Source organism: Ruditapes philippinarum, unplaced genomic scaffold (assembly GCF_026571515.1).
Source record: "Ruditapes philippinarum isolate M1 unplaced genomic scaffold, ASM2657151v2 ctg2665_1_1_1_1, whole genome shotgun sequence".
NCBI classification, from domain to species: Eukaryota; Metazoa; Mollusca; class Bivalvia; order Venerida; family Veneridae; genus Ruditapes; species Ruditapes philippinarum.
The window spans coordinates 31,935-50,177 of record NW_026862957.1 but is presented as its reverse complement, the minus strand read 5'-3'; the positions used below and the strand labels follow the sequence as shown (position 1 = coordinate 50,177).

The window sequence follows — 18,243 nt, the reverse complement described above, 5'->3', positions numbered from 1 at the left end:
TGCTTTTATTTTTGTAAGATTACGTGACTGACAATCAACACATTTAGAAACATATTCATACAATTCTTTGAACATATTTGGCCAAAAATATTTTTGTTTTATTGTTGTAAATAACCTTGTGTTCCTGGGTGACCATTATTTAAATGATATTGAGTAATGACAAGGTGTTTTAAGTGTTGCGGAACAAACAATCTAAGATTAGGATTATCATCTACATTAGACAGATAATAAAGAACTTTGGTCAATTTCTAAATATTTGCTCTGCACTGATTTAGTTGGCTGTCCGTGACGTAGTAACATTTTCAGTTCAAGAATAGTTTGATCTTTATCTTGCTCTGAGGCCATATTTAATTTTTCGAATTGTTTAATATCTTCTACAATTGGCTCTTGAAATTGGTATTCTTTGTTTGCTATTTCTTTGGCATTAAAGTGCGTAGAATCAAAAGCATTTACTTCATAGCTTTCATCAGTTTTCACAGCATGTGCATTATCATTATTTGAATTATTACTTGAATTTGAGACTGTTATTTCGAAGGCATTGTCATTTATATCAGGCTCATAAAGTTCAATATCGGACTTGTTAGCATTTTATCATCAGCTGGAGGTCTAGAAAAGAAATCGGCAATTAAATTTAATTTTCCGGGCAAATATTCAATTTTACAGTTATAGGCAGAAATATTTAAAGCCCAAAGCTGAATTATTTTGTTTTGCATAGGTGCTTCTAGAAGATATTTTAAAGGTTTATGGTCTGTAAATATAGTAAACTCTGCATTATGTAAATAAACATCTAATTTTTGTAACGCATAATGAATACTGAATGCTTCTTTTTCTATGGTACTGTACTTTCTTTGAGATTCACTTAATTTATGAGATAAGAAGTATATAGGTTTTTCAATACCAGATTTGTCACATTTCTGACTTAAACATGCTCCGACCACTAAATCTGAGGAGTCCGTGTATAGAATATAAGGCTTATTTGGTCTGGGAATGCTAAAAAGTGGAATACGTGTTAACATTTTCTTTAATTGTTTCAAAACTTTCTTGACATTCTTTTGTCCATTTAAACAAAACACGTTTTCTTGTAAGATTGATTAGAGGTTCAACAATTTTAGAATATTTAGGGCAAAATCTTCTATAAAAACCAGCAGCACCAAGTAAAGATCTGACATCTTTAACACATTTTGGTACCGGAAAGTGACCTAATAGCTTTTACTTTTTCTGGGTCTGGTTTTATACCTTCATGATCAATTATAAAACCAAGGTACTTTGTTTGTTGCTGAATAAAACTGCACTTTTTCAGTTTAAGTTTTAATTTATGCTCTTTAAGCTTTGAAAATACTGTCTGTATATGTGATAAATGTTCATTTAATGACTTCGAAAATATTAGAATGTCGTCAAGATAACTGACAGCAAATGCCTCTAAACCTTGTAAGACATGTGACATGAGTTCTTGGAAAACTCCAGGGGCAGAAACTAGGCCAAATGGTGTTACGTTGAACTCGAACAAGCCTCGGAATGTCGTAAAAGCCGTTTTTTCCTTGTCTGATTCATGCACGGGTATTTGCCAAAACCCTGATCGCATGTCTAGTGTTGTAAAATATTTTGAAGACCCTAGTAATGTTAAAATATCATCAATTAATGGGAGAGGATATGATGTAGGCTTTGTAATTTTATTCAATTGTCTAAAAATCAACACAAAACCGTTTACTGCCGTCACGTTTCCCGACAATAACAACAGGAAATGAATAAGGGCTATGACTTCTTCTTATAATATTAGCATCTAACATCTCATCGATTGCGTCACTCATAAATTTTCTATTGTTTAAAGGTGTGCGATATGGGCGTAACTTGATTGGAGGATGATTACCTGTTGGTATTTTCATGGTTACAGTATCTGTCTGTGATAATTCAGAATCTTTATTTGCGAAAATATTTCTATTTTTCCTTAATAAGTCCTTAACAATATTAAAATGCTCTGGAGGTGTATGAATATCATGTTCGAAATCGTTGTTAAGAGGGGAAGTTGTTTGAAGAGCCTCTGTGACCGAGTTAATGCTCTCAACTTCTGAAACTTTAGCAACTACTGAATCTCGTTTTAATCTTATAGTTTTATGCGTATTGTTGACAATCATAATAGGAAATCTTCTATCAGCCGAAAGTTTCATAACAGAATTTGTTATCATAAGACCTGGTTCAGAAGCAATCATTCCAGTTTCTATACTTTTTAATTCATATAATTTATCATTTTCCAAGCCTGGATTTTGTTTTAACTTAGCAGTGCACACATTAACTGTTTGAGGTTTCAGAATAACATCCTGTTTTAATCTAACAATTGATGCAATATGAATATCTTCTTCGAGGGGTACATATGTATTATTAACTCTTAAGCAGCCTAAATCAAAATATAATCTAACGCCATTTTGTGTTAACCAATCACGGCCTAAAATAATATTTCTATTCATTTTAGAAACAACATAGAATTTTTGAGTTGTTTCTGTTTTCCCTATTTGAAAACTAAGATTTATATAACCATCTATATGTAAATAATTTCCGTCAACTGAACATAAATTTATTTTCTGTTTTATAAGTTGAGGGGGATTCTTCAATTTTCTATATATTCTGCGATGCAGAAGACAAACTTCAGCACCTGAATCTACTAACGATCTGTATTTATAGTTTTCTATTTTAATCAAACACGAATTAGGGCTTCCAGCTAATGCTATACTAAATTTTGGTATTTTATCGTTCCTGTCAATGACCCCTTTGTGACAGGAACTTGCTAGTTTTCCTGAAAATTTACTTTGTTTCTGTCGTAAAAATTTTGTTTACGACATTCACGCATAATATGACCAAAATTATTACATTTCCAGCACTTAATCTTTGATTTCAAACTATTATTGCTATTATTTTTCCTAAATCGTGAAAAATTTTGTCGGTGAAATACAGAATATATTTCATTTTTCCTAAATCTACAACTACGCACATGGTGACCTGGTCTCTTACAGTACACGCAAAAATTTCTTGTATAATAATTATTAAAATAATTTGCTTTGTTACTCATGTATTTTGCGTGATTTTGAGAATTAGAAAATTTTACTCTGGCAGAAAATCTAGCTCTGAAATTCTGTTCATTCATTGCGCAAGTAATTGCTTCTTGTAAAGTTTTTGGCTTTTCTCTCATAAGTTTAAGTTTTAAATAATTATGCGCTAAATTATCCGTAAACAATTCTACTAACTGAAGTTCAATTAAACTATTATCTCCTAGTTTATAATTTTCATAAGCGGTTTCAGCACAATTAATAAATTTTTCACCAAAAATTTGAACGCTTTCTTCCAAATCTTGTTTTAAATTTCTCAAAAGATAAAATTCATGATGTAAATCTTTAATTTCCCCAAATCTAGTACTTATTTCTTCTTTTAATTGTTTCCACGAATTACGAGGATAATCACGCAAATATCTACATATAAAATCGCTTACAGTCCCTTTACTTGATTGAAATGCGACTAATTTTATTTTATTATCATCCAAACCTTTTAAAATAGCATATTTTTCTATAGATTTTATCCAGTCATTAAAATATTTAGAATTTCCATCAAAATTTTGTACTATTTCTGATAAACCCTGTGTACCTATGACAGTTGAAATATTTTCTAATTTATCTGACAAATTTTCAAAAATTGTAGCTAAATCTTGATCTGACATCTTCAAAATTAGCAAATTACAGGTATATAAACGATCACTCACCTTTAATTTTCTGTTTCAGGTACTTCGTTGTGTCCCGCTATCCAAAATCGTCGCTTCGACATCGCTGGTCTTAGGCGCCAAATCAACCGTTGTCGTATAACGGAGAAAGAACTCACGGATGTTACATACTTTTAATATACAAATACAAACACACAAGTGAACGACCCGGAATACCAAAATCAAAATCCCACTCTGACATTTGAGAAAAAGTAAAATATAAAAATCAACCCGTCCCAAAGGGCATTTTATAATTTATATAAAAACACACTTTTTGAGTTACATATATTAATCATCCCGCAAAAAGGTTCCCGTCCGTATGATCCTGTACTATAAAAAACTCAAAAAATCAAAGTCATGTTCCATTTGTGCACATTAAGAAAAAAAAAAACCCCAAAATATGGGGATAAAAATGTTGACTTGTTTTTCTTTTTTTTATAGCATGTATGTTTAATTAGGGCCCGTGCAAAACAGCTTACAACCCCAAATAAAAAAATGTTTTCCCTAAAGGGAAAAAATGGGGGTACCTAAATAAAAGGAAAATTTTAAAGGGGGTCTGAGGGTTTTGGGAAACCCTCATATCAAAAAATAAGACGTCAAAAGACAAATTTAAAAAGCAGGCAACATATCCTAAGGGTGATTATACAGAATTCAAATAGGAATACTGGAACCACCAAAGTTGAAAATTGCCAAATTGAAGAAACTAAAAGTACCACATAACATGTATACACAACAATAATGTCGTGCTGTACGATCTTCAAGGATCGAAAATATAACATCATTGATTAAATGTGCACACAGTCTAAATATTGGAAAACATTGTTAACACTCTAGGGGCTACGTACTGGTCTAGTCCAAATATGGTCAGAAAGGTTTTTATAATGATTTCCAGGTCAAGTTCAAATATTTGTCACTTGTGTTGAGAAACTAGGTCACACAGCCCTTATATGGGAAAACCTTGTTTACACCCTAGAGGCTACTGTTGTGATCCAAAATATCCTAAAAATTGGTCAGAAAGGTTGTTTTGGTGATTTTGAAATAATACCCTCTGAAAGTCAATTACCCCTTTGACACTGTGATGATATTGGCGTTTTCTTGAAGTCAATAACATAATATAAAAGTCAATGAACCCGGAGGCAGGATAAGGTTTATGTAGTGATACACACAAAGATCAGAAGCGATAGTCTAGGATATTATTTGAAATTTATGGCTTACTTGATGATTATCATACAATTTTGTCAAAATGTCCAACTAACTGCAATGATTTCTAAACTATGAAAGGTTTCAACATGAAACTTGACATATTGATGATATTCTTAGAATCAATTTGTATTTGTAAATGAAAGATTTTATGCGTAAATACTAAAACAAAACCACTGCATGTAATGGTGCCCTTTATGAAAAGCAACTTAACTCAAATGGAAAAAAATAACATGCACATTATCTGATAGTCAACCTTTATGACATGAAGTGAAAAAATGAAACATTTTCTTTACATCTAAAAAGTCTTGTTTTAACGGTTTTCATTACAAAGTGTTGTCACTCCTCATTCTTTTTCTCGATTGGTCTTCATTAGAGTGTTTTACTTCGTAGTGTTCGTGTGACTATATTCCATTTCTTTTGTGCCGTTCAACTTTTTAATTCGTTTCCTGTCAGTGAAGTATTGTTTTCATTTAATAAATAGAGGATATTGAATGAGTGTAAGTTCAATACTGAATTTATTGCACTCGTTGAATAATATTATTTTATTCAACGAGTTCAATAAATTCAGTAATGAACTTACACGAATTTAATATCCTCTATTTATTAAATGAAAACAATACTTCACTGACAGTGTATGATAAAGTGGTTGTAAAGCTTTCCTGTAGAATCGTTTTCGTCTTGTCTATTTAGCTGGGTACCGTTCGTGCGTGTTGCGTATTTTACTGTTTGTATGGCTACGAACTATGAAAGTTTCTCTTACTTGTTAATAAAGCTTATATTTTCTTTAAATCATTTATGTACTTAAAATGAAGAATTGTCGATCAGTAAAACTATTTTCAAATTTTGGAATCACCTTTTTCATAAAATTGTTAATTACAGCGGGCTTTTTCATTTTTGTTAATTTCTATTTCTTTATTGCATGTTCGCATGGGAATGGTAGCTAGATGAATTAGTGCGACATTATTTAGATATTGTAATATTCAAATATACATTTCTGATGTAATACATCTACTTATATCACAATGCTCATCTAAACGCCAATAAATATCTCTGCAGCATCAAGTTTGCATATCTTAAGGAAAATGAATAACAATTACCAGAGATATTACCATGATAAATAATTGCTGTTTAATGGTTTTGGGACAAAGTTCCAAACATACCGGAACAAAATGCCTACGCAACTTTCACACATTTTACTTGATAATTGTCATAAAGCTGGTTATTAGTCTATATAAAAGACGGATAAAAAGATTGAGTTTTATTACTCCTTTTTCAAACTAGTTATTGCATAGTCTTTTTGATAATTTACAACTCAATTTATAAGCATCAATTGCGTAATATTACATTTATAAATACTTAAAGCATACTAGACCGGCAATCAAGAGTCCCGATTTGTGTTTTGTGCGTGCTCGTGTGAAGAAAAGAAAATCTCTAAAAATGTTCATTTTTGGGTTTTAATCAAAAAGTACAGCATGTTAAATATCATTTTTTATGGCATTTTCTTTTCTTATGCTCGAAGCAATGATTCGGACGATTTATAACTTGTTTTCAAAAGTTTTGTTTTTTTCAAAATAGGTCAATGACATCGATCAAAAGCGTCCTAAAATATAAAAGTACAAAAGGAAACTGATCGTATAATTATCGTAATAGTAAAGTGGTAGTTTATGTTTTTATCTGTAATGGGCATCTTGTTCAGAAGACCTGAACGAATGTTGATCCTCTAGTCAAGACATTTGATTCCCACTCTAAGATATAATATAGCATCCATCCATTTGATACCATCTTTTGTGTATAAAAGTGAAGGTCAAATATGAATTTTATAATGTTTAAGTAATGGTTTAAGAGAATGTAAGATGCGTGTTACCTGAAGAAAGTAGCGATTATTTGTCATAAAGGTAGCAAAATGTAAACAAACGATAATTTGACTTCCATATAAAATACTTTTTTCTATAATTACTGTACTGATTGCGAAAAAAACTACAGATGAATATAATGGTTCTGGTAATTGGCCGATAAGTAACATTTTGATACTATAAAAATATACCTGATATACAGTACCTGAATAAAATAAAAGCTTTTGGGAAGTAAAAAAAAATATGAGCCGTAATGGGCCTTCAATTGTTGCTGTGTGACACACATCATGTTGGTGCCATGAACAGTCTATGTCACAGCAAAATTTAATTTAAAGCGTTCTGATAAGATAGGTGGCTTAAAAATTATCAAACGTTAAAATAGAGGATATTAAATTTTGTTTGTGTTGCATGTGAGATCGAAATATATATTTTTTATTAGTGACATGGCCACGATTGAAGATGTAAGAGCTGGTGTTTACGAGTGAAATATAAATTGATCTTGTATACGAAACAAACAAATTCTCTATTTCTTTCATACTTTTCTATGACGTGGCCACGAGTTACTTAGTCGTGCGCACGAGATACATGTACTTTATCCTGGCCACGAGTTACTAAGTCATACAAACGAAATAATTCAATGGTGCTCACGAGATACTATGTCATTGCCACGATTTATTAAGTCCTTCCCACGAGATTATTAAGTCATGGGCACGAGTTACTATGTGGTGCGAACGAGATAATTAAGTAATGGGCATGAGTTAATATGTCGTGTGCACGAGATAATTCAGTCGCGGGCATGAGTATGTGGTGCGAACGAGATAATTAAGTCGTGGGCATGAGTTAATATGTGGTGCGAACGAGATAATTCAGTTGAGCGCACGACGCAATTTTAAAGAAAAACTCATTTAAATTAATTTTGATGATAGTACGTGTCCTAGAGATAATTGTCTAGAGGACTTCTACCAAAGTTATAGAAGTCATTATTCCTTGGTACCCTTTCGTCATTTTAGTGATAAGGCTTATATAGGTGGCACATTTTGAAAATCATCACTGCAGATAGATACTCAATTGCCCAGATCGTAGATACTTGGCTTGTAGCATCAGCTCGTGGTCCTCTACAAGTTTTAAAAAATAATGCCATCTTGTTCAGCAGATTCGAACTACTTCAGATTTTTTTGTAGTATAGAGCGTAGTTTCCCCAGCCTATAATTATCTAGGAAAGATATTATATAATAGATTTACGGTAATAAATTATGGGTGTTGCATTTTCTAACAGTCCTTTGTACATTTTTATTCTTATCAAACATGTGCCTAAACGCACCCCAGCGTCTAGAGAAAAAGAAATCGTTTAAGGTAGGACAAGCCAGCAGAGTCCGCTAGACTTTGGTCTTCGCATAGATTTAAACCAAACTACGTCCTTGGCCTTTTAAAGTACTTTCTTTTTGACGACCAATCCTAAATAAAAAAATTTTATGTTTACTGTTTAGGAAATGTTGTTTGATGTAAAATAATAATACCCTATGAAAATTTATGACCGCTGGGGTAGGCGAATTGTTACAGTGTGGTGACATTGCGTTGTTTTTTTAAGTCAATAACATGAAAGTCAATGACCCCTAAGGGAGGGTAATGGTATGTTTTAGATTGTATTAAGGATAAAAATATTGTGATACAAACAAATACGATATACCCCACGCCGAACAATTAAATTCTAGTACATACATGTCGGTATATAAACATAACTGACAGACGGTAATAATCTATCTATTTTTAACATAATTATCCCAACTGTGTTCGAGAAAATCAATGTTCAACATCTACAAGTGTCTGCTAACAAATTTCTGGCCCTGTGAAAGCTTCACTTTAAGTGAATTTTCCGATGAGATGCGGCATTTTTTAATTCACAAAACCCTGCCTTTCTCAAGATAATAAATAATTTTAAGATTCGATTCGTAAACGTCAACATTTTGATAATTGTCCTAATTTGTTAGATTTTCCTATTGATTAGATTAGAATGTTTTGAAAATGGTTCTACTTACAACATCATGACGCCAATTGGCTATATACCTGTCAATTTTGAAGCTTTTATATACTTAAAAGATATAAAAAATGTACCTTACTTAGTGGGAATATTTTTTTAATGTCAACCCACGTTTTTATTTCTTTATTTGATAGATAAAACATTTGCTTAAAATATTTAAAATTGACCTCTGATTAGCTCTAGTTGTCAAGTACTTCTCCAGGGTATTTAATGGTGACACTGTAATATATACATTAAAAAATTTGTGGATGGTGAAATTTTTCCAAAAGTACATATTTGGATAATCTATGAGACGACCTAGCGGCGTGAAGTTGGCGGCCTATGACCCAGCGGCCTAAAATTTTTATTTTGTAGAAATGATAAATTAATGGCAATTAATGGTGTTCTAAAGACGATTGTTGTTATAAGAAGTTAGTTGAAAGATATGTAAACAGAGAAAAAAAATCATTTTTAGAAAGCTTTTTATTTTATCATTTTGTGAAGCGGCCAAAAAAATTTAATGTTGTAGAAATGTTTTAAAAGAAACAATAACAATTAAAACGGCATTTAACGAAGTTTTAAAGACAATTCTTGGGGTTTTTTAAAAATTATTTTAAGTATGTATAAACTGAAAAAAAAATCACTTTGAGAAAACTTTCATTATTTTTGTGAAATTGGCGACCTGACAGTAGAAGTTTGCAAAAGAAATTAAAACGAACCTTCATAGAGTTTTAAAGGCATATCTTGTCTACGAAAGTATTATAATTGATTAAAATCACATTCAGAAAGTGAATATTCGCTATACTTTTGGTGAACTAAGGCAATCTATATTATTTCTACCTATTAAAAGGGAGATTAAAAAACATTTTATTGACAGAACGGAATGTGAACAGTTTTACATAAAATAAAACAAATTTGTAAGTAGATTCTACAGTAAGTTATCAAATATGTGCAAAAGAAAACAATGCCAGTAATTATCAGTTTAATGAAATTAAAATGCAGTGTTAAAATTCAGTGTTTTGTGGTGCTCCAATAATTGTGTCAGTTACGCTTTTTTCGCCATAATTCCAAAAAAATTTACAATAAAACACATCCTTTCGTGTGGAACTTGAATTTATTTTTTACCATCATATGTAAACGGGCTCGTCAGGTCATAACAAAAACACATCGGCACAGGCTTTTGTGACGTTGAGGTCCACACGACATTTTGTAAATACTATTTTTTCGAAATATGTGATGTTTTGCGAATTGTGATGTGTCACATTAACGATTAATTGTTTCAAATATTCGATGGCAAAATTTAAAAGTTGGAATAATATTGCAATGTCTAGCAATAAGATAATTTATAAGCTATTTCCTTCAATTAGATTTGCCCGCCATTACTATTTTGTCCAGAAAGATACGGTGTTTCGGTCAGTATGCTATTTTGGCGTTCCACGGAAAGTTGTGTTTAACGCCCTATCACCGTGATAAAACTTTTAATTCAAAATGTTCTATTCGTTCTTGAATTATATAATTCATATCACTCTCGGTGGAGGTAGGGGTAAATTAAAGATCACTTTTTGGGCAGGTGTTTCTTGAATAACCTTTTACCCCATGAGCATATTGCGAAAAATGGCTGTTTTCATTGAAATGCCTCCTGTAACAAGTTCAAACTGCTATGAAACTATGAAAAATGCTTCAATACTAATGAAACTTGGCACACATGTTGACTAGACCATTGCCTCTGTAACAGCATGCTCAATCGTAAATTTCCTCTTACCATGGCAACGGGGGACGTCTCAAAATTGCCAAAAATCACTATTTTGCATTGTTTTGTCCATCAAAACTGATTTCAAAGTGCTGCAACTTTTCAATGAATTGAGAGAGAGTAAAAGGCTATTCAGCGTCGGTTACTAGTTACCTGAGGCCATTTTTAGCCTGTGACATGCCTAAAATTTTCTTGGCGATGAGGGGGACTACTACCCCCTTTCAAACCCCACAAACAGAAGGGGGCACATCACCCTTCTGACAACCACCTGATTTAACATTGATGGTGGGCGGCGCCGAGAAAGTGTTCACTTTTTTCAATAACATTTCTCAAACGAAAAACAGTGTTTGGGGCCTGAATAGGGCATTTTTTCACTGTTTGGGGCCTCAAAAAGTGGGGGACAAAAAGCCGTCAAAACACGTCTATCTGAGGGAAAAGGTTAATGTACTGAAAAAAAAGCATAGATAGATATGTAGATAATAGTGCTCAATACTGTTATCTATGACTCTAATATTGATAATAAGCACACACAAAATATACTTTGCAAATTTTCGTAATAGACTCAAAAAAAGAGTGTCTGCAAGTGTCAACTATTTGCTTTGTACTATTGCTCTTGAGGGATCTCTACTTCTCCAGATTGAAGCAAACATCCAAACATTGAAGAATTTGTACAATGTGGATAGAATATAAAGTCAACACAAAAACTGAATTTATTACGAGTTTGATGAACATAATAATATAAAAGGTCTGCTCCAAAATTGAGCATTAATGTAAAGCAAAGAACTTTAAGATTATGATGGTCATGAAATTTTAAACGGAACATTTACTTACAGTGGAGAGTAGTGACGGAAATTATTGGCTTCAATTCATAATGTTCGAACATACGTTTTTTCGTGAAAACAATGAAATTAGATCCAAAATATTCTGTACGATACTTATTTCCTCACAGTCGAAACAAGGACCTTCGTATAAATAAGTTTTCCTATCAATTTTGAATCACACTGCATTTAGGGCCATCTCAGTGACTGACCAGTCAGCCCGTAAAACCATATGGTTTAAAATAGCTTTTGCCACAAAAACGATCTATCTATTTTGTTAAAACACTTTTCGTAATCAATGAAAATACAATATAATTTATTACCGGAATTTAGAACATTTGATATAACTGCATGAAAAATAAAAATACAATCAGACACTGATTTTCCTTTTTGGAAACGAAATTGTTCAATACAATATCAGGTTACTTTGAACATACCGAAACACAAAGCTTACGCAACTTTCACACATTTTACTTGCTAATTGCCATAAAGCTGGTTATTAGTATATATAATGACTTTTATTACTCCTTTTTGAATCTGGCTCATTCTCCTTAAATTTGGATGCTTGTCATAATGCGATGCAAATTTTATTTTTAAACATACAAAATCTAGACAATTCTGTTTAAAGCTTTACAATAATCACAGATTGGAATGTAAAATTTACATTGTTTTAAGGAAAATTATGAATGAGAATTAGATTTAAATTTGTTAGTTTCGATCACTTTGTCATACCATTTAATTATTCTACATTTACTATCTGCTTCACTCCTCTTTCTCCTCCTTCTCGTCATCATCACCATCACCATCATCCGAATCAGTACTTGAATCTTCGGAAGACGACTCCTGAAATTTAAGAATATTTTGTCATTTTTTTTTTTACACATTTTTGTGTTTACTGATGCTTTGAATTTTGAATTACGCAAGTAATAATAGAACAACGTACTTTCTTACAAAGAACATGTTTAAAAACGTACTGCAGTATATCTTTTTTGATGACTTTTTTTCTTAAATAATGTTTCTCTAATTGACAAACTTTTTGTACATACCAATGCAGTGATTTGTTCATCAAGGGTATGCCGCTGGTCAGGTATTCCTCTATCGAGATGATATAGTTGCCATAATTTCTTCCTTATCCTCTCACAAGCTGGATTGTTTTCTTCAACGTTTTGTAGGGCCTTTGTGAAATATTCGAAAGCCCGTGGTTTATCTCCTTTATTATAAAAAATGGCTCCGAGACCTTCCAAAGCATGCCATTTCGTTATCCTGTCACCTGAATGCAACCGACAAACATATTGATACATGTATGTTCAGTAAGACACAAAGTGCGATATAAAGAAGAAAATAATTATAAAAGAAAATGAAAGAAATATAACAAGCGAGTATTGCTCAAGCAGATCGAAAATGCAACAGTTTTAATTTGTCGTGTTTGTAGAGCATGTATGTTTCCATTTATACTTTTTAAATTGGTATTAACTGTAGAGACATTATCATTACGAAACATGCGAATTCTTAGATGGAAGCCCGTGGCGGAATTAAACCTTTTTCTAGTTTTAAGAAAAAATAATGTATTCTACTGGCAAGTTCCTAGTTCCTTCATAATTAATTCATATTACTAACTAAACCTAAGTGTGTCAGTGATATCAACACACTGGTCTGCACAAACTACATGTTTATTTATTTTTAGAAATTACATTTTCCAAAAGGCGAGATCCGTGCAGTCTTATTTCTTTCTTTTTTTAAATATCAGTACCAAATATACCTCTATCGCAAACAAAATCAAATCAAAACATGTTTATAAAATTTAAGTGGTAAACTTGTAAGTTATAAACCAAGGTCTTCGGGTTTTTTTTTACCGTGATCTGCTTCATTTGTTTTTAAAATAATTAAGTATTTCCCATGGTAGATTGTTTATTTTAGCAATACCTGTCTCCTTCGATGCTTGGAGGGCATGCTGAAATGCTATTTCAGCTTCTTTCGACTCACCAAGTTTGGCATGAGCAAATGCAAGATTAGCAAAGCATTGTCCTTGCCCGTTTCTGTTCTGCAACAATGCTGAAATCATCAAGAATATAGTATCATTTGAGTTCTTATTAATTTAATGGTGCGATTGTTTCAAAAGCGTGAAGAATAAAAAAGAGTTACTAAACACGCCATCAAATTATATGTATAATATATAGATCTAATATTACTAATATTAAAACGTGATAAATGTCCCTTAGGATTAATGCTGCTTTCTTAGCATATTAACATTGAATTAAAATTCCCCTGAGGATTTGGTAAGAAAGCATTAAAAGCGCTAATGAAAATAGAAAATTTGAAAATATGAAGTTTGTTATTTCTTAAATAATATTATCTTATCTATAGATCTATATATTTTTGAATTTTGAATTTGCCTGAGGTTTTATTTACTTAACACTGGTTTTCTTTGTTTCCTGTCTCAGACTGAACGCTTGAAATGTCACGTGCAATGAGTGTCATGTAGTCTATCAGGCAAGTTTTATCTTAAATGTTAGATTATGGTACAACTTCAGTCCTTTGATTTTAATAAATTTTAGAAGTGGCCAATCAGAAACTTTGTGTAAGCTATACATATATAAGTGATCTAATAGTAATGATGTTGATGGAGATTTATATTTAATAGCTAATTTATAAATAATTGTAAATAATATAAGCATTTCAAAAAAAAAAAATTCCTGTTTAGTCTCGCTTAATTTTATATTCTTTAGAAGTTTATTCAATTTCTTTAAAGTTTGTCAGCATGGTTTATAGAAAGCAGTTTTCATTTAAAAAGAAGATCAAGAGTGAAATTTACCATGTTTTTCGACAGCTTCTTTATGAAATTCTATTGATCTTCTGTACTCATCTTTAAAATTGTACAAAGCACCGATGTTTTGTAAAACAGTAGCTTCAATACAAAAGTCGCTTTCATGACTATTCCGTATGTGTTCAACTGCTTTCTTGAAACAGGTGAGCGCCGTTTCATATTCGTGCAACTGTGTGAGAACTATTCCAAGATCGTTCAGAACCTTTCCTTAAAGCATAAAAAACTTGGTTTATATAAATTTTGAAGTGTTGACAATGCCTTACGCTGTTAATGTTAGTATTGATACGTATCGGTATCCACTCTTGCATTTAAGTTTACCTTCAAATCGATTGGCTTAACTTTTGTAAAAACAAAGGACATCGAGGTGTTTAAGGCTTCAGTAAAACAAATATGATATCTTTTTAAGTCTAACCTAAAACTTTTTAACATAGGATATTCATTTCTTTTTCGGCAACTCATTTACAATGTAAAACTTGTTATTATGTTTTGAAATAGACAATCGATAAGCATAGAACCGCTTTTATTATACAGACTTCTTTCGACTTCATAGACTCACCTGCAAACATAGAATAAGGCCTTCCTTGTGTTGTGCTTGTTATCAGCATTTCCTTACACTCGTTAGCTACCTTTATTGCGTCTGAATTTGAACCTGCAAGTCTAAGAGCTGCAGCTGTTTCACAGAGTTGTTCTGCCTTTTCAATCCTATCTTGATCGCTTACAATATCTACTAATTGCTTACTGACTTTGGCTGCTTCAGGGAAATGTTTTAAGATATTTAATAACTCCTTGCACTTTTCTAAACATCTTATCCTCATCCCAATATTGTCACTCCCATCTTGTTCGTATATTTCATGGGCTTTCTGAAAATTCATCAGTGCTTCTTCCTTCCTTCCCATGTTTTCATGACAAAGCCCCATGTTGTAATACAGATCAGCTGATACACAATCAACCATTTGGTCATTTTGTGGCATTGCTTTATGTAGATAGTTTAATGCTTTTTTATACTCACCTACGGCAATATATGCAGATCCAACATTACCCGCACAGCTTCTCTGTACTTCATCATCACTTATATCTTTAGATAAGCCAAAAGCTTCTTTATAGCATTTCAAAGCCTTTTCTTGATGGCAACTTTGGTAATATTCCGAGGCTCTAGCCGATGCATCTCCTATTTTGCGAAGCTTGTCATTTGGAGGTTCCTCTATCGTGTCCTTTGGGGGTTCCATGGCATTTTCGCTATAAAACGTCATATCGTAAATAAAGAAAAGCCTTTAAAGTAATTGTACACAATCAAATAATTACAAGTGATGTTTCAAATAATGAAGAGGCTAGAAAAAATAGAAGCAATATATATGAATCAATGCTATTTATGAAATTAGGGATAAAACAATTTCATAATCTGTTATTGAATTCTTTTAATCTTTATTGAAATAAATTATCAAATTGTTTGTTCTAAAATTTATTAATGGCATCTAAAACGGTATTTGATTAACCTTAATTTAAAAGAACAGAGAGAACCCTTTTATGAATCACAATATACTAAAGATTAGATCACTGCATTAAAGTGACAGAAAGTCGGTACGCCAATATGCATGTATGCATGGACCCTTGATGATGTTTGAAATCTAAAGTAAAGAATGTACATATTCGTTCCATATCGTGTCAATGACCATCGCGGTTTCACTCATACAAATTTGAGAGTGTTTTTTTTTTTTGCTGGGCAAGATTTGTTTAATTGTTCAAATCAAATGTTGGTAAAGTAAGAATTTCTGATCGGTCAACTGCATCTGCGAACAACAGCAAAATATTGGCTTTAAATAAAACTTTATTCAGAAAACAATAATCAATTACTATAGTTCGCAGTGTAAAATGTAACGTAAATGATGTTTTCCGATTTTTCCTTTTTACCGTCAAGAAGCTTAGCATGTGCATAACAATTTTATAGACTGGTTCTAATAATTTAAGGCTTTTAATAAGGTTCATTCACTTCATTTTGATGCCGTAAAATGGATGCCGCCAGCAAAACATTCTCAACACTGTGGAGAGGTATGATGACCTCTCTAATGATGACCTCTCCAATGATGACCTCTCTAATGATGACCCCTCCCATGATGACCTCTCCAATGAACTCCAAACTTGATAAACACCACGATATACAATAATTAAGCAAACATCAAAGGCTAATATTTGATATAATTATGAAATATACCTTATATCTATAGATCTACTATCGTGAGTTTTGGTGCGTTGCTGTAGTACGAATGTAACTGGTCCATTAGGTTTCCTGAATGGCGGTAGATGTTCCATTGTTTACTTCATTCACTTACTGTAAAAGCATAAATAATTGACTAAATTGTCACAATTTGAGATTGTTCTATTACGATTTGTTATACACAATGTACTTGTTCATTAGTAGATTTTAATCAAGTTTAAATGAACTCAATTTGGGGATTTTTTATAAGAAGTATCTCATGATCTGGAAATATCTATTCGAGATTTGTGGGTCTTGACCAAAAGCTTTGTTGTCAAATTCCAGGTCCTTTAAATTTGCTTGTTCAGTTTTTTACAGAATAATTTTCAAATGTGCAAAATTAACCCGAACATGAAATACGTTTCAAACCAGGTTAAGTGGAACACTAAAAAATTGATTTTTAATATTTTTTTAGTATATTTCTTTATTTTTATGATGCATATTTCTTCGTTTAAGCCCAATGTTGATCTGCGTAAGAATTCGAATATTTTATAGGATTTTGAACCTCAGTGGTACACCTTTATAAGTATTACAATGACAAACCTACAAAATAGATAATTAACAATACTGCGAAAGACTTTGTTGACGTTATGTGTACATGTCTATGATATGTGAAATACGAACTGCGTGATATAGCAAATATTATACAAAGTGGATATTGATTTTATAACGCATTCTTTGTTTAAGTAATCGATATGCATTTAACTACCGTACAACAGGTAAAACAAAACAAAATTAAAGTGTTAATTTAAATATCTAAACACTCTAATTTAATTCCTGCTTGCTTATTGATCAAATTAGTTTTATAAAAAAAAAATAAGTAGGCTTATTACGAGTGTATCGTAATCTTATGACTGAATATTCTGTCTTGGCTTGGTTTATTGTTATTTGTTTTGCACATTTTTGGCATCTATTATAGTATAGTATATAATCTTATATAATTTGAGCCACTAGCCAATGGTTATGTCCCTTTAAAAACTCGTTAAGCAAAAGAAACCATTATTCTTACACTACGTTGGAAAGAAAATTGAAACAAAATCTTCCATAAAAATATTTGTATATCTACTGCTGTTTTTTTTAGAAAATGATTAAACTTACATGAATAAAGTAACTCCGTTACAGTGCACTTTGCAACCGATAAGATACATGTTAAACTGAAACTACACGTAGTAGTAATCGATTCGTGTATTTTTACGATATTTAGGTGCATTTGTCACTATATAAACTATGCTTAAATGATTGATTATTTGTATAACAGCCGTCCGGTTAGCTAAATAAGCAGAGCGTTGGACTGTGAATCAAGCGACCGGGGTTCGATTCCTGGACGATGCAGGTCACTTACGTTGCGCGGTGCAGGTCACTTTCGTTGTGAATCATCAAGAAATTATTTCTATGGTCATTTGCACTGTAACTTTGCTCTGGCATGTACAGAAGATATCAACTCGATACGAAAGTGACGGCAATTAGTATTGGTTAACTGCTTGACAGTTTGTCCAGGAACGATGCGGTGGCTGAACTATGATCTGATTAATAATTCAAAGTGACTTACTACTAAACTTCAAACACCACTACCATTATTTGTATAACTGTATAGTTTTATACAATGTCGTGTCACATTCTATCTGTACCAGCATAACAGGATGTTTGCTTCTGAAAACATTCTATCGGTACCAGCCTAACAGGACGTTGCTTTTGAAAACATTCTATTGGTACAAGCATAAGTGGATGTGCTTCTGAAAACAATCTATCGGTACCATACTCCAAAAATAGACAAGGAAGTGTTTA

The 18,243-nt window shown here is 32.1% G+C and overlaps 1 protein-coding gene across 1 annotated transcript; it reads right to left on the bottom strand.

Annotated features, from left to right (window-relative positions):
* Positions 1-11,838: 11,838 nt before the first annotated feature.
* On the bottom strand, positions 11,839-17,677 carry LOC132720773 (tetratricopeptide repeat protein 24-like). The gene is made up of 7 exons (XM_060704982.1): positions 17,557-17,677; positions 16,417-16,533; positions 14,764-15,443; positions 14,196-14,414; positions 13,307-13,435; positions 12,430-12,653; positions 11,839-12,226 (listed from the first exon to the last, which is right to left on the bottom strand). The coding sequence occupies exons 2-7, from the start codon at positions 16,512-16,514 to the stop codon at positions 12,146-12,148; spliced, it is 1,431 nt and encodes a 476-aa protein (XP_060560965.1). The 5' UTR covers positions 16,515-16,533; positions 17,557-17,677; the 3' UTR covers positions 11,839-12,145.
* Between the last annotated feature and the right edge of the window lie 566 nt (positions 17,678-18,243).

What these genes read in the sequence shown, in the direction of transcription:
- LOC132720773 (XM_060704982.1), bottom strand. Translation starts at nt 16,514, where the DNA reads ATGGAACATCTACCGCCATTCAGGAAACCTAATGGACCAGTTACATTC. An exon ending in CCAAGCATCGAAGGAGACAG is followed by an intron (nt 12,654 to 13,306) that starts GTATTGCTAAAA and finishes GGTTGCATTCAG; the next exon opens with GTGACAGGATAACGAAATGG. An exon ending in ATGAACAAATCACTGCATTG is followed by an intron (nt 12,227 to 12,429) that starts GTATGTACAAAA and finishes CTTAAATTTCAG; the next exon opens with GAGTCGTCTTCCGAAGATTC.